The sequence below is a fragment of the Pezoporus flaviventris genome, unplaced genomic scaffold (genome assembly GCF_033815535.1).
Source record: "Pezoporus flaviventris isolate CSIRO_AGI_PZ_B2104156 unplaced genomic scaffold, CSIRO_AGI_Pfla_v1 ptg000006l, whole genome shotgun sequence".
NCBI lineage: Eukaryota > Metazoa > Chordata > Aves > Psittaciformes > Psittacidae > Pezoporus > Pezoporus flaviventris.
In genome coordinates, this window is record NW_026892554.1 from 10,969,510 (window position 1) to 10,983,582 (window position 14,073).

The 14,073-nt window shown below is 42.4% G+C and overlaps 1 protein-coding gene across 2 annotated transcripts; it reads right to left on the reverse strand.

Moving 5' to 3' along the window:
- Positions 1-99: 99 nt before the first annotated feature.
- SQOR (sulfide quinone oxidoreductase) lies at positions 100-14,073 on the reverse strand. 2 transcript variants are annotated; one of them, XM_061446900.1, is made up of 9 exons: positions 7,461-7,712; positions 6,948-7,118; positions 6,374-6,427; positions 4,621-4,815; positions 3,513-3,722; positions 2,822-3,005; positions 1,964-2,031; positions 895-1,073; positions 100-520 (listed from the first exon to the last, which is right to left on the reverse strand). In XM_061446900.1, the coding sequence occupies exons 1-9, from the start codon at positions 7,692-7,694 to the stop codon at positions 463-465; spliced, it is 1,353 nt and encodes a 450-aa protein (XP_061302884.1). In that variant the 5' UTR covers positions 7,695-7,712; the 3' UTR covers positions 100-462. The 2 variants fall into 2 exon arrangements, with proteins under 2 accessions (XP_061302884.1, XP_061302885.1); XM_061446901.1 differs by lacking the exon at positions 100-520 and adding an exon at positions 14,051-14,073 and having other exon boundaries at positions 937-1,073; positions 2,826-3,005.

Consider the following 14,073-nt stretch of genomic DNA (forward strand, 5'->3'; position numbering starts at 1 on the left):
TTCTGATCCAACTAACTGGGGATCATCTTGCTGAAGAAAGTGGGTTGATCTTGCTTTTCAAACATGAGACCACAATAGGCTGCTTTCAGGCCATTTTACTAGCATTAAATTCTGTTAAATTCAGTGTACACATTGATCTTGAATGCAGACAATTCAGTTTAAAGTTGGAAAAGATCTTAGATATACAACAGCTTTAAAATTACTGATGTCTCCAGACAATTTCAGTAGTGCTCAGTAGCTTGAGGCAAGTTCATATTCCTGTCTGTGTAGAGAAGTAGTTTAAGGCCTTGGTTTATTTAGAAAAGCAGTGAAAGAATATGAAGGCTTAACCCCTAGTAAGGGAAGAAGTGACTTTAGGACAAAAGCTTGATTTAGGAAAACAGTACGAGGTGGCCCAAGAGGGAAGCTGTGTACTGATCCACTGTGAGAACAGCCCTTGAAAAAGGACTGACCAGGCAGCAGTTACTTGAAGCCCAGATGCATAAGCTTCCTGATAGGAGCTGGTCCTCCCCAGTATCCCCTAGAAATGGAGAAAGTTCCTTCATCAAATTCATGTATGTACTATCAAAGTAGGGTGTGGGGGGGGAGTGTTTTCTGGTTTACTCCCAAAAGATCCTATACTTGCTAAGAGGTGAGTGCTGGGAGTTTGTTTTGGAGAACCTGTGTTTCAGTGAGGTTTTCATTTTGCAAGGGCTGCCAGTCTGTGCAATTCAACCCTTGTCTGGTAACAAAGCCTTGTTACTAGCAAAGTGCCCCAAATACTCAGAAAATGAGGCCTTAGTCACAGTTACCGACTTCTTTTCCAGCAAGGAACTAAGCCAGAACAGGTATCTGTACTTGGGCTTTACCCGAATAATCACAGCAGCTCTACCTGTTCAGGATTCAAATACTTACTTGAGTAGTGCATTCCAATAGAGAAAAGGCATCATATCAGCTTTCATATGGTACATGGTTACTCTCTCCTTACTCTGGTCAAGGGGAAAGGTCTCCAATGGCTGAGCGTTGTAGTCAAATTCTGCTAGAATCACCTTGTTGTAGCCTGTTACTAGCGGGCAGGAAGTATATCCATCGTACTGCAATGAAGAACACCCCTGTTCATTACCCTGAGCAAAGTCTAAATGCCAAGGTATTACAATCCAGATGGTTAGCATTCATATTTCAAAATAAGTTGCTTGGAGGTTTCTGTATGTGTAGCATTAATATCAGCAAATTTGGGAGGCTGCTAAGCCAATTGTGGTTTAATAACCATAATACTAAGCCATGTTATTTCAAATGTAGATTTGTTTAACATGGGTAAAATCAGAACTGACCTAGAAGAGGGCTTTTTGTATTGGTTTTTGTAACCAGAAGAACAGGTGAGCAGTAGATCAGGATGAGAGGTGCTGGTTTTAACAGGTAGTGTGTAAACAGGACCTTGAATCTAGCCACAAGAATTTCCAGAGGATGGCAGGACTATGGTTAATGATATTCAGGTTAGTACCCCAAGGAGTATTAATTCAGAAGCCATAGGTAAAATGAAACCCAAGTCTCAAAGAGAAATCTGAACGTAGTTACAGGCTTAACATCTGTAGTACAAAACCTTCAATTTAACTCCTTAAGAGATCCTATTCTGTGCAGGGGAGGCCAGTTTCAACATTGTACAGAAATAGCACATCTCCAAGGGTTTTCCTGGAGCAGGCATTATAGCAGTCAGGTTTTACTCTAAGTAAGTCTCCTGCATTGGTGAAGAACCCAGACTGATCTGTGTTTAAACTTCTTTCAACTGAGAAGCCAGGGAATTTAATAGAGAATATTTTTAATGGCAGTATCAAGAATATGAATTGTGCAACTAAATTACTATTATACAGCATTTAGCACCCCCTTCCTGCCTTCTGGTTCACACCTTTAGCTGCTTGCAAGACTTCCTGCATGAGAATGGAGAAAACATTTAAGACAACTTCCCTAACACAAGATCTGTAGGTACCTTTTTAGTTGGCAACTGGTTCTTCATTACCAGGGAAATAGTTCTGTCAAGCACTCCAGACTGGGCAGCTACAAAACGATACAAAAGTGTATTAGAGTTTTGTTTCAGGCAGCAATTATTGCCATTACTAGAGCAAACACTGTCAGCCAGGCATTTTGTTGGGCAATTCAGCTGGAATTGAATGTGCATGTCAAATCAGTTTGGAAAGTCCACAGTCCCAGGTAAGAAAAACCAAAAACCTGGAATAATGCTTTAGCCTCACTGTTTCCAACCTGCCAAAGCTCAATAACACTTTAGCTATATGGTTTTAGTCTATGGCCATTCTCCTATATGAAATTATACTTGCTCAATATTCCCCAGCACTAAGGCTCTGGCACACAGAGTTTTGTTTCATTTTGAGCACTGGAAGGAAGGTACTCTAGACCCATTTGCTGGAATAGTTGACTATAGCATTCTTCAGGTTACATGAGGAATATACTGATAACCTTCCTTTCAGTTTTTTAGTTATGAGACTGTATGCCAAAAGTGTTTTATATTGGACCCTGTGGCCACAAGTACAGAACATGCGATTCTTCAACAGTGACTTATCGGTTTGCTGACACGTATGAATGAGCTGCTAAGATAGAGCAGAAAGTTTTGTTACTGAGGGGTGACGGAATGCAAGAGCAGTGTGCTCGTTTCATGCCATTCTGCAGACACAGAAAATGCCATTAGTTCAGTATTTCAGGAGACACGGGTCTTTTACAAAGCTCAAAATAGCTGAAGTCAAGCCCTCGGGAGTAAGAAACTAAAAAAAAAAAACTCACTGTCACTCCCCTACTTCTCATTACACACAAACACACACGTGTGCAACTTCACCTACGGCTGCAGCAGTTTTGGAAGTTGGAAGGTTGGTGCAGTCTCCAATGCCAAACACATTAGGGTACTTTTTATGTTGTAGAGTTTCCTTATCTACATCCACCCAGCCAACTTCATCCGAGACACAACTGTTGACAAGTACATCAGGTGGCCCCATGGGGGGTGTGACATGAAGCATTTCATACTAGAGAGAAAGAAAAGGCACTCAACAGCTAGTTTATCACAGCACATCGTACCTGTGTTCATATGAGGCAATAAGCAGTGTGAAAAGGGCTTTTTTTTTGGGGGGGGGGTTGGTTTGTGGGTGTTTATTGGTTGGGTTTTTTTTAGTACATAGAATGAAAATTTGTCTGCAAATTTGAAGTGCACCTTTTTTTTTTTTTACATGAACCTCATCAGGCAACTCCATTTATAAAACACCAATTTCCTGCCTCTATATGCCTCTAGGACACTACTACCAAGTTATACTAACAAGGTGACAGGACTCCAGCCATGTTTTATTAAGTATTTTTTCCTTCCCTCCACCTCAGTTTCAAACTTTTTAATCCTCTACTAAAGTTATAGGTGGTACTCTCAGGAGGGAATGGCAGTATACAAGGAAGTGGGCAGTATGTGTAGATAGTGTGGCAGTTATGTTACAGCAGACAAGGAAACCAAGCAGGACCAAACTAGAGTTCTGAAAGCTCCTGACCTGATAAACTTCAGTCACTCCAGGCTTCTCCAGGTTTTCAAACACAGCTTCCTGCTTGTCTGCTCGAACTTCTATGAGATTGCGTTTATAGTTAACAGTGATGTCCCTCTCCTTTATTATTTCAAGCAATGCATCAGCATACTTCTTAACACCAAAAATGACACCAAGTGAAGTGTTGAACATTATGTTTGCTTTGGACCGTTTTCCTGTCTGCACAGAGAGATCAAATTAGCCTTTTCTATTAAGAAACTGAGATAAGCTAGCAGAGACAAAAGAACTGTGCTGCGCTACTGAAGAGCTGATAGAACTATTAATACAGTTCAATTATTAATGAAGCATTAACGTTAAAACTCTCAGACACAGATGGTTCATGCCATGTTAGAAGCTAGACAAGATAATCTTTGCCTTTTCTGAGTGAAGTACTGAAGACACACCCCCCCCCCCAAATTGCTGTGAGAGGAGGTGGCTGCAATTCACTGAGGAACTGCTGTATGCAGGGTCAGCATGTGTCACTGCTTAGCATTACAGAGCTTTCTGAAATCTCCACTTCTATGCATTATTCAGTAGATAGCTCAGGAAACTTAAACACGTCTGAAGCCTGACACTTGCACTTGAAGCTGTCTTCTATCTACACTAAGCTTGCTCTGACAGCGTGGCTAAGACTCCTCCTGATGCGGATACAGCGCACCATGAGGAGCAAGCAAAGCCATTTTCAGACTAGCAGAAAGACAAATGGCAACAGGTATTAAAGTGCTAAGAATTACATAATCCCAGCCAGCGTTTAAGGCACCAACTGAAGTTATAAATGAGGCCGAGAACAGTTGTATCTGTAGCTCACCAGAAGTAAGGCGAACAGTTCTTTGCTTATGGATTCTGAATTCTAGAAGCTTCTCCAGTATTAAACATATGCTAAATATTTATGTATGGTTCAGTTTCCTGCATTTATTGTACCTTACTGATAGAAAAAGCAACTCAGTCACTTTAATAATCCTGTGTCACATTCCCCCTGTGTGTTCTTCCTTTATTTTAAAGACAATATGAACCCCTTAGAACAAGCCTGGATTCCAACTGTGGGAACAAGCAATGGCAGAAAGAGTAAAATACTTACTTTCCTCCAGTAGGCCTCTGATAAATACATGATCTTCTGAGGAGCCCCTGCACACTTCACTGGAGTGTTTGGAAAAGTGAAGATAGCATTTCCCTCCTTAAAATCTTGTACAGCTTTCCATGTTTTCTCTACTGTATCCAGTGAATAATTGGAACCTATTTTAGGGTGATGAAAACCTTCAGGCAAGCCTTTGATCTAAGAAAATGAAATTATGGATTGCAGAATTTTGTCATCATCATCAAGGCTTAAGAAACAGCTATTTAAGAAGCCTCTAGCAAAAAGAAAGCCCATACATACTTGCTAGTTGGCATTTTTCAAAAGAATCAATCAAACAGGTATTTCCATTAGAATTTAGTAGATGATTCAGTAGATGCAACATTTACTGAAATGATACTGATCTGCAGCATTTGTGGCATTAAGAGTTCAGTGCAAACCCAGACCCATGTTTTTGTAGACTACTGCATGAAATTCAGAGTAAGAGTATATAAAGTCACTGTCAAATCACTGTAAGTAAAAATTGTGTGTAAAAAAAAAAAGGCATCATGAAAATTTATCAGCTGAACAAGACTTTTCCATATTCAGTTGCAGATACCTGTATTTTCTAGGGTTTTAACTGTCTCCATTAGTTATTTCCCTATTACTCCTACTACAGTGGAGCAGCTGCTTGTTAGAAAGGGAGTCATCCTCATTTCAAAATAATGATTGCAGAAATTCTATGAGACAGAGTCATGTTACATGCACTGCAGTGTGTTTGGGAAGTTACAGTCGACCCCAGGAAGTGTGCTGTCGGTGAAGACAAGGAAGAGAAACCATCTCTCTTCTTACACTGGCCACTTTCATTTTAAAGCCACATAAACCCGTTACTGTGAATTTTATTCACAACAAACTAATGGTGATTACTTCTACTACTGAATACTGGATATAGTTTTATCAGGTTGTACTCAAGAGATACCTGTGAAGACTGAGAGGATCACTGAACACAATGAAGCCTCTCAACTCCACTGACCTAATCACCAGATAAATTCTAGATCACCACATCCGATTAACTAAGACTAGCTCTTGCTTTACATGTGCCTTGGGAGCTTTTCAAAGAGATAATCAAATACATTATCAGTACTACATCATATTCAGCTCAGGTTAAAACCATGAGAGTTAAATCACTCAAACATCTTGCCTTTGTGTTTTCCTCTTCCTATCTATGTCCATGGTCATTCTTGTGCCATACAATGGTATTAACATTTTCCTGAGTGCATAAAGTGTACAGGAAACCTAATAGACAGGAAGGGCCCAAGGGCCTATTTAATCACAAGCATGATAACTCAGCCAGTTCCTTTTGAAGTGTATCTTTTAAGAAAGATGAGGGTGAGCCAAACTAATTCTGTAGGACAGATTTTACTGACTGCTATCGGTTTCTCACTTCAGTTGACATTATAGATGCTTCGGACTACAGTCATCATACTCATTATTACAGGCTGCCTTTAAATTCTAGATTGAACTTGTTGTCCTGTCTGCTGATATTGCTAGAGATGCAACAAAGATGTCTTAAAAGACCTTTGGAAGGGCAATTCAGGTTATTAGAGAGACATCTGTGGAAGGAGCAAAGTCATTAGGCTGTCTCCTGGCTCTTTAATTCATGTTAGCATTCACTATCTTGCAGTAAAAAAAAGTGTATTGAAAAGCCCTTTACTTTAGCGACTCATAGGGGTATGTGATGCCATTAAAACTAGAAAAAACATGACTGTAAGACAAATACCTTTTCATAATGCAGACTAATCCCAAGGGCAATTATCAGGTACTTGTAAGATATCTAGCAGAAAGAAAAAAACAAACAACAAAAAACCAAAACACATCTTAGAAAAAGAAACAAAAGTACCTCAGAGCAAGTTGAAGTTATATGACAGCAACAGAGCCATAAGGGAAGGATACACAAAGAGCATTAGTAACATAAATGTTAAGCTCTATAACTATTTTTATAGTTAAAATGCTAACTGCATTATGAGTTACAGAGTCTATGTTATACATAAAACCAAGTGTTCGGAGCAAAATATTCTCTCTTTTGTGTTCGGCTCACCTATAGGCAAGGAAAAGACTCACAATAATGATATTTTACGTTGATTCTAATGCAGTTATCTATAACATTTTTTTATTTTTTTTTTAGAAACATATTTTAGGATTAAGTACTTCTGATAACACGAAGTGCGATTTCCTGGCCTTCTAGATGCTGGGGGAAGGCCTTACTCAATAGGCAGTTGCAAGGGGATCTGCAGGAGGTGGACAGACAACTCATGACATAGGATAAGAGACTAACTTTTTTTTTTACATGTTACCTTGCTGCCATTCTCCACATAGACACAGTTCTTATCTGGATCTAATGCTGTAACTCGAGACTGGATCCACTCAACACCTGCCGGCATTACGCTTCCTGTTGGACGCGCAGAAGTTGCTAGCTGCTTTGCACCACCACCAACCAGGGTCCACAGTGGCTGATAGTAATGAGTCTGAAAGAAATGTTCAAATGCACATGTAAGAACTGTTTAAAGGGACTGCAAGGTGAAGGCACGTTACTCCAAATAGGAAACAATGTGCTCTTCACATTGTATTATACTTAACAAAGGAAGCTGAAGAAATGACCGTGAGTTTTGCATTGCAAAGCTGAAAGGATGCATGCACTTCCAACATGGAGCAACAAATATAACATGAAGCCTTTTTAAAGCTGGCCAGTGAGCTTCCTCTCCACAGTTAAAAATGTGTCTGGTTGGAGAAGGATGAGAATCAGACCAATCTGATCACATATGTAACATGCTTATCTTTTTAATGCTAGACAGCAGAGGAAGACTCACCTTACTTGGTTCAACAACAGCCACATTTTCTGCCCCTACTTTCCTCTTCATACGAGCACTCATGGCGATTCCACCAGCACCTCCACCCAACACAAGTACTTCATAGTAATCCTTGGCAGCATACCTGGCTGCCGTATGTAAGCCAAAGGAGCTTGCCTTCTGGATTCCTGGTTTCAGCAGCCATACACTAGGACGGAGACAGGAACAGGAGGACACTATTCCAACTGCTGACATCTTCCAGTAAGCAGGAAGCTACAAGATAAGGAAAGACACCAATAACAATTACAGAAGATGGAATTTATTTATATGCCTGGATTAGTCTTCAGGGCAATAATTATAATGCTCAACCTTTGTTGCAGCCAAACCACTTACTTGGAAATGGACTGTAATCAATTTGGGGGAGAAAAAAAAAGAGAAAAAAAGGTCAATCATTGCCTCTGCAATGAAACTGAAATTTCATAAAAGCAAATGAATCCTAACAAAGCATAAGAACATTTTCTTGTTATTGTGGCAGGAAGGTGTATCCGATCCTGCATCAGAGGCAACGCATGTGCCATAACTCCAGCTGTAATATTACAATCCTGCAGATACGAGCGCCACAAAAAGGAAGAAGATTTTGCTAGGTGTTATAGATCATCAAAACAGTGAACCAAGTAGTCGTGTGGACATACTGAGTGCTGTTCCACTAGCTGCAAGGCATCAGGCAAACACACCATTACATTCCTACTTTAATATTAGGGTGTACCAGCATATGCACACTTCAGACAGACCGACAGACCTCTCAGGTGTGTGAGCCAAGTTCTGTGGTCCTTTAAGCAAGGGCACACATGTTAGTCTATTCTTGCAAGAGAAACAGTGACCCTTAAGCTCGATAAGAAAACAAAGTTCAATGAAACAAAAGTTTACATCTTCCTAAATCTGGGATCCTTGAATACACCCAAAATACTTAGTTCTCTATCCAAAATGACCTCTTAGCTTTTACATCAGTAAAGTAGCTGAAAACAAATGTCAGAAACCCATGCTGCTACAGCAGCAGCCTCTCACCCGAAAAGTGAGAGCCAGAACCCTAAAAGCATAATTTATCTTGACAACTGTAACACTGGATATGCAACTGTGTTGTCTTGAAGACAGTCAGGATTAACCCACGTTTCCCTCCCTCTGGTAGAGTGGACAAGAACTTTTCCTGATCTAAATCCATTGTTCGCACACGCTATCAGTTTTTAGCTTTTCAGTGATAAAACAGGTATAAAGTCATTTTCATACAGTTCCTTATTGTCAATAAAGAATGAGTAAGCACTGTAACCTGAAAAGCAACTTATGTCAAGACTTTCCTGTGTTCTATACCTGCTCCCCTTTGTTTAGTCCCTTGAGGCAAGAATTCCAGCTTTCACCTGAAATAAGAACTCACTTCTGTTACTCATGACTGAGTTTGAAAACTAAGCTAGAAACCTCAAATGTTTTCAAAAAAATCTTCCAAAGTAAGCTTCAAAAATTCTCCACTGTGCTAAATGCAGTCATGCTGATGCAATTCATTCTGCACCTTCACGTGCTATCTGAACTTTTCTCGTCTCTGTATACCCCCAACGTTTTATGAAGTCCCATTATAAATCCCCATGGAACAATTAATTTGGGATAGAAAGGTCAAATCTCAGGTGTACATTGTAAGAACAGTTTTAATCATTTTGTTTTACAGGAACTTCTGGAGATGAACATATTCTTCTCAACCCCTCCTCATTCAAAATAAACCTTCCAGCTCTAGAATAAGTTAGTTTCCCTTTGGAAGCCTCTTTATCAGCTATCTGGAGCAGGCAGTTATATGAAGATGTGGACAGGCAGCTCAAGCGAGGGAGGAAGCTGTTCTACCCTAGAAATAAGAGCTACCTGACAGATATACGTCCTGCTTTCTCCAAGTCAGAGAGAGATGAACTGTGAAGAGCAAGTTTTGCAACTTCCATTTGTGAGACAGTTTTAAGAAGAACACCCTGTTTCTGGAAGCCCATGAATGCAAGATTTTGCTTCCGGTTTAATTAAGCAGGCTCAGAGCCCGCTGGCTCCCAACACAAAGCACGTCCAGACCAAGAGAACAAGACTCCATTTTTGTAATGGAAACTAAGGAATAATTGTCTTCTCTGACCAAATATATTTTGGTCAGAGTAAGTAAGTAAGTAAGCATGCTTGTAAGCATACACAAGATGTACCCCTTAACTAACAGCAGTCAAATTGATCAGAATACAGTATTACATTGCTTCTAAGTTGTTTCAGAGTATACAGAAACAAACCCAAGTGTCATTTGTAGACAGCTATCTTAAAAAAAAGACAACAGCAAAATCCTTCATATTAAACTCCTAAGCTAGACAGCAGCTATATGATCAAGTCAGTCAGCAACACATAAACCCTCCACTTTGAACACTAGAGATAAAGGAACAGAACAAAAATTAAGGTAAAGGGGAAGATACGTAGTTAGCCTACTGAACTGAGCTGAAATCTTAAGCTTGTACAAGACAACACAGAGCACACATTCACCATCCTTTAAATTATGCACAATTGATATTAGCCTCATATAGCATGAAACCACATACATAACGGAGATCCGTACACAAGTCTTAGAGCACTGCCTAGAAAGGTAAAGCCTACAATACACTCCTCTGCCTCAGTGAGGGCTCTGCATCGCCTGAATTCTGCCATTTAAAACTAGGTCTGTCATCAGGTCAAGTTTGGTTCACAAATGCTTTCAAGTCACAGTGGTTTATTACAGCATCAGCAGCTTGTGTAATGCTACTGCAGCACAACTCACCTCACACCACATAAAACCCAGGGTGATGTGACTCACAGTTAATGGACAAAAAAATGTCATCTCTACTAGGGCAGGCAGCACGGCAAAGCTTTCCCCCTCTTCCTTCTTTAAAAACTTTTTTTTTGGTTTCTTTAAAAATCAGACTTAGCTTGCAGGTAGTCAGCAACTGTCACATCTCTATTCATAAATCCCTTTTCTTCCAAGGCTACTTGTTTGCATGCTTTTACAGTAAGTCTGAAGAAAGTGCACTTAAAAAAGAATCAGTTAAGACTGACAAGGAGAGCTCAGTATTATTTGGTGTTTGAATGCCATTGAGCGGGTTAAGGTGGCACAAACATAAATATAGTGACTTTTCAGTTAAAAAAAAACATTGTTTTCCAGTGTTAGCAGATTAAATCCCTTTGAGAGACTGAGAAAACAAACCATAGGAACTACCTTCATTATGCTGTTCATAAAAATAAATTAATGACGCTTCTACAATCATCACAGAGGAAATTAATTGTTTACCAACTTCTTTTAAGCTTTTCTTTAAAGAAGAACCTTGCTGAAAACAACCTGGTTAGATACTACATTACAATTCCATATTTTTGTGTACTTTATCCAATTCCAATCAAAGAAAACAGCAGATTCAACAGAATGGGGTAAGTGTTCCTCATCCAGCCCATAAACAAGCTCAAAGTGTAAAGGTTATCTTTGGCTACAGCTCTCTGTGTATTAACAGCCACAAGTAAATAAAAATCAGCACCTATACAATAAAGACAGGGACAACTCAGAAATAGGATACTGACAAATCACAAAAGAAGTGGTGCATTACAAGCACCAAAATTCCATCTCTTCTCTCATGTACTCACTATGTCCACTAGCTGACCTAACATGGAAGGCACTTTGTCACACTTCATTTTGCAGTGTTACCTACAGACGAGGTGTCACAGAACATCCTCAGATCCAAGGGACACATGCAGAACACCAAGTGTTACAGGCCATTCTCTTGCCAGGTCTATACATTCAAATATCCTTGAGAGGCACAAGTTCTAGTGCCTGAACAAACATTTAACTGAAGCACAACACTTCGTGTATCTATCGTATGCTCAGCTCCCAAGACTGACTACTTCACCGAGCCAGTTTATGAACGATCTATTGCAAGGAGTTAGAACAAAGTTACCAAAGTCTTACTAACAAGAATAAAGATCACTACAACTCCCCCTGAACAGCCGGCCGCAGGTAAGTTTCAATAGTCCACCCTGCACAAACACTCGGCAGCCCCAGCGCGCTAGGGGCCGGCAGCAGCTTGCTTTCCCGCACCGAAGCTCCGCACACGTTTCACACCGGGCTCGCAGCCGCCAGCAGCCCCCGGGCTCACCGCGGGTAGCGCGCCCGGGGCTTCCTGCCCTGCGGCTGCGGCCGCGTCGGACATCCCGAGGGGCGGCGAGCGCAGCCCCGGCGGGCGCTGCCTTTCGCTGAATCAGGCTCTACACCCACGGTGAGGTCCCGCACGGAGCAGCGCCCGCTGCTGCAGGGGACGCAACAGCTGGGAACAGCGACAGGACTCCGTGCACCCGCGACCCGCCGCACCGGGCTCCCAGGAGCCCCGCAGCCGGGGCGCTGCCGCGGCCGCTGCTGGCGGCGCAGAGCCGAGGCCGGCAGTCTGCCCGCGGGCACGGTACAGCGGCCTCCCGTCCCGCGGCCGATGGCCGCCGCCCTCTTCGTCCCGCTCGCCGGCCCCGAGCTGCGGCCCTGCGGCGGCCGCACCCGCACTTGCCTGCCTGTTGTGCCGGCCGCCGAGAAGCAGAGCGGGGGGAAGGAGCGCGCCGCCGCCCCGTGCGCGATACAAGCGGCGAGTACTGTCACCGAGAGCGGCGGGGCGGAGCCCGGCGGCAGCAGGTGCCGCCCGTCCGCCCAGCGGGCCAAAGGGCAGGGCCCGGCCGGGCCATGCTGTGCCGTGCCGCTCACGTTGAGGCACCTGACCTCCCGTTACCGCCCCCCACCGAGGGCTGACACGTTTCAGCACCGCAGCAACCTTGCCCGTGGGCTCAGGTTAGTCTTCTTTTTTCCCCTAAATGTCCTTGCATCTCTAACCCAACTGCCATTCCAGCTTGCTATCTCAAACATCAGCCTGAAGTGTGGACTCCCATCGCATTAAAATACATGAACTACTAAGAAAGAAAAATAAGTCAAAGTATTGGAGTCCTAAGCTGAACTCAGGATGTAACTCACCCGGATACATGGAGAAAGAAGCCTTTCAGTTGCAGAGAGCAGGGCTGCCACCTCTTGTGTCTGTTCACCCAATTGCAGCCCACTGCTGAGCCAAACTTTAAAATGTTTCCCCTGAAAACTTTACTGGGCTTTTGATATATGGCACAGTGATAGTGTGAAGTAAGAACAGCTGTTAATCCACTAAATCATGTTCATAAAGGCAAAAAAAAGTCATGTGAAGATTAGTGCTGAGAGTAACTTACAAAATTACTTGTGCCAACTTGTTTGCACCAAATGACCAACAGATCCGTACCACATGTCAGGCCACTTCCTTCTCAGGCTCAATCTTCCCTCTTGGCAAAAAGTGCCTGCACAGGTAAAACTGCTCAACAGATACACAGCAGAGTGTGGACAGCTATATAGAATGGGGGAAATACGTTGAGTCAAATGGGAAGATACCACAAGGCTGTTCCCCTGTCTGCACACAACGCAAGATGCAGAAAGGAACTACACATTCTACAGGGTGCCTACTGGGAGAGCAGTTTCCCTGTCAGGCCCTGGCACACCCTGTCAGGCTGCATCACACCTGGCATTTCCTAACAAGAACGGCTTCTGTGTCCCAACTCCGCAGCTGCCATTACTTCAGCAGAAGCATGTTGCTGCTCTTCATGGCCAGCCAGTCATGAACGGGCCAGTACTCTCAGCCTGCTTGTGCTCTGTGTTACTTTGAGCTTCTATTTGTAGAAAAGAAGTGGCAGTTGCTTTTCTCAGCTTACAGCTGAAGGCCAAGAATCATAAAGTCAAGCCTGACAATTTACTCTTATCACAGACATTCCCTTCCCTGACAGGTACTGAGGGTGCTGGAGATAAGCCCACAGCACTGAATTACAATGATTCACACTGCCTGTTTGTAAAAACCTGCACTCATTCCCTGTCAGTGGCTATTCTCACAAAAATATATAAAGTCCAAGAAGCAGGTTTAGCCAAAAGATATCATTAATTTTGACAGGAGACAAATCACCCTCTGAGGCACTTCCCAGTATTTAGTAGCTCCATACACGTATGTGAGGTTTCAGTAACACTTCCCACAGCTACTTAGAAATAGCTACACCAGGCTAAAATGTGTAAACATCATAAAAGTAAGAAAGCCAAAGGTCAAAAGACTGCCAAAACAAATTTCCCCCCCTCCACAGCTTGCATAAGGCTTGGCACACCCTACATTAGTTCCACAGAAGATTCATACAGCATTATTCTACATGAAAGCACTGCCACAGAAATAAACCCCCCCTCTCAGTCTAATGCTGTCTCATTTCTCATTTCTGAGTGCCTCTGAAACCAAAATCCTAACACATGTGCTGCTGTACGTTTTGAAATGAGCTTTAACTCCAATCCTAAATCTGGACAGCTGATACTCGACACATGAACATTACCAGGTTACCTGCAAGCAGCAATCCTAAAGATTAATCATTCCTGGGAAGCCTGGAGCATCCACCTCCTGGCACATTAAATACTGACCCTTCCACAGGGCATCATCTACAAGTCTGCCTAGGCTTAGGTTGCAAGTTCTCCAGAATGGGGATTATTCTTCCCTGAAAGTGCCTACCTGATAGTAATCACAATTTCAAA

Bases quoted from the DNA above. Each gene is read 5' to 3' on its own strand.
- SQOR (XM_061446900.1), bottom strand. From the start codon at position 7,694: ATGTCAGCAGTTGGAATAGTGTCCTCCTGTTCCTGTCTCCGTCCTAGT. The intron at 7,119-7,460 runs GTGAGTCTTCCT...CATTTCTTTCAG, and splicing joins CTGTTGTTGAACCAAGTAAG to ACTCATTACTATCAGCCACT. The intron at 4,816-6,373 runs GTATTTGTCTTA...TCATTTTCTTAG, and splicing joins TTAGTCTGCATTATGAAAAG to ATCAAAGGCTTGCCTGAAGG.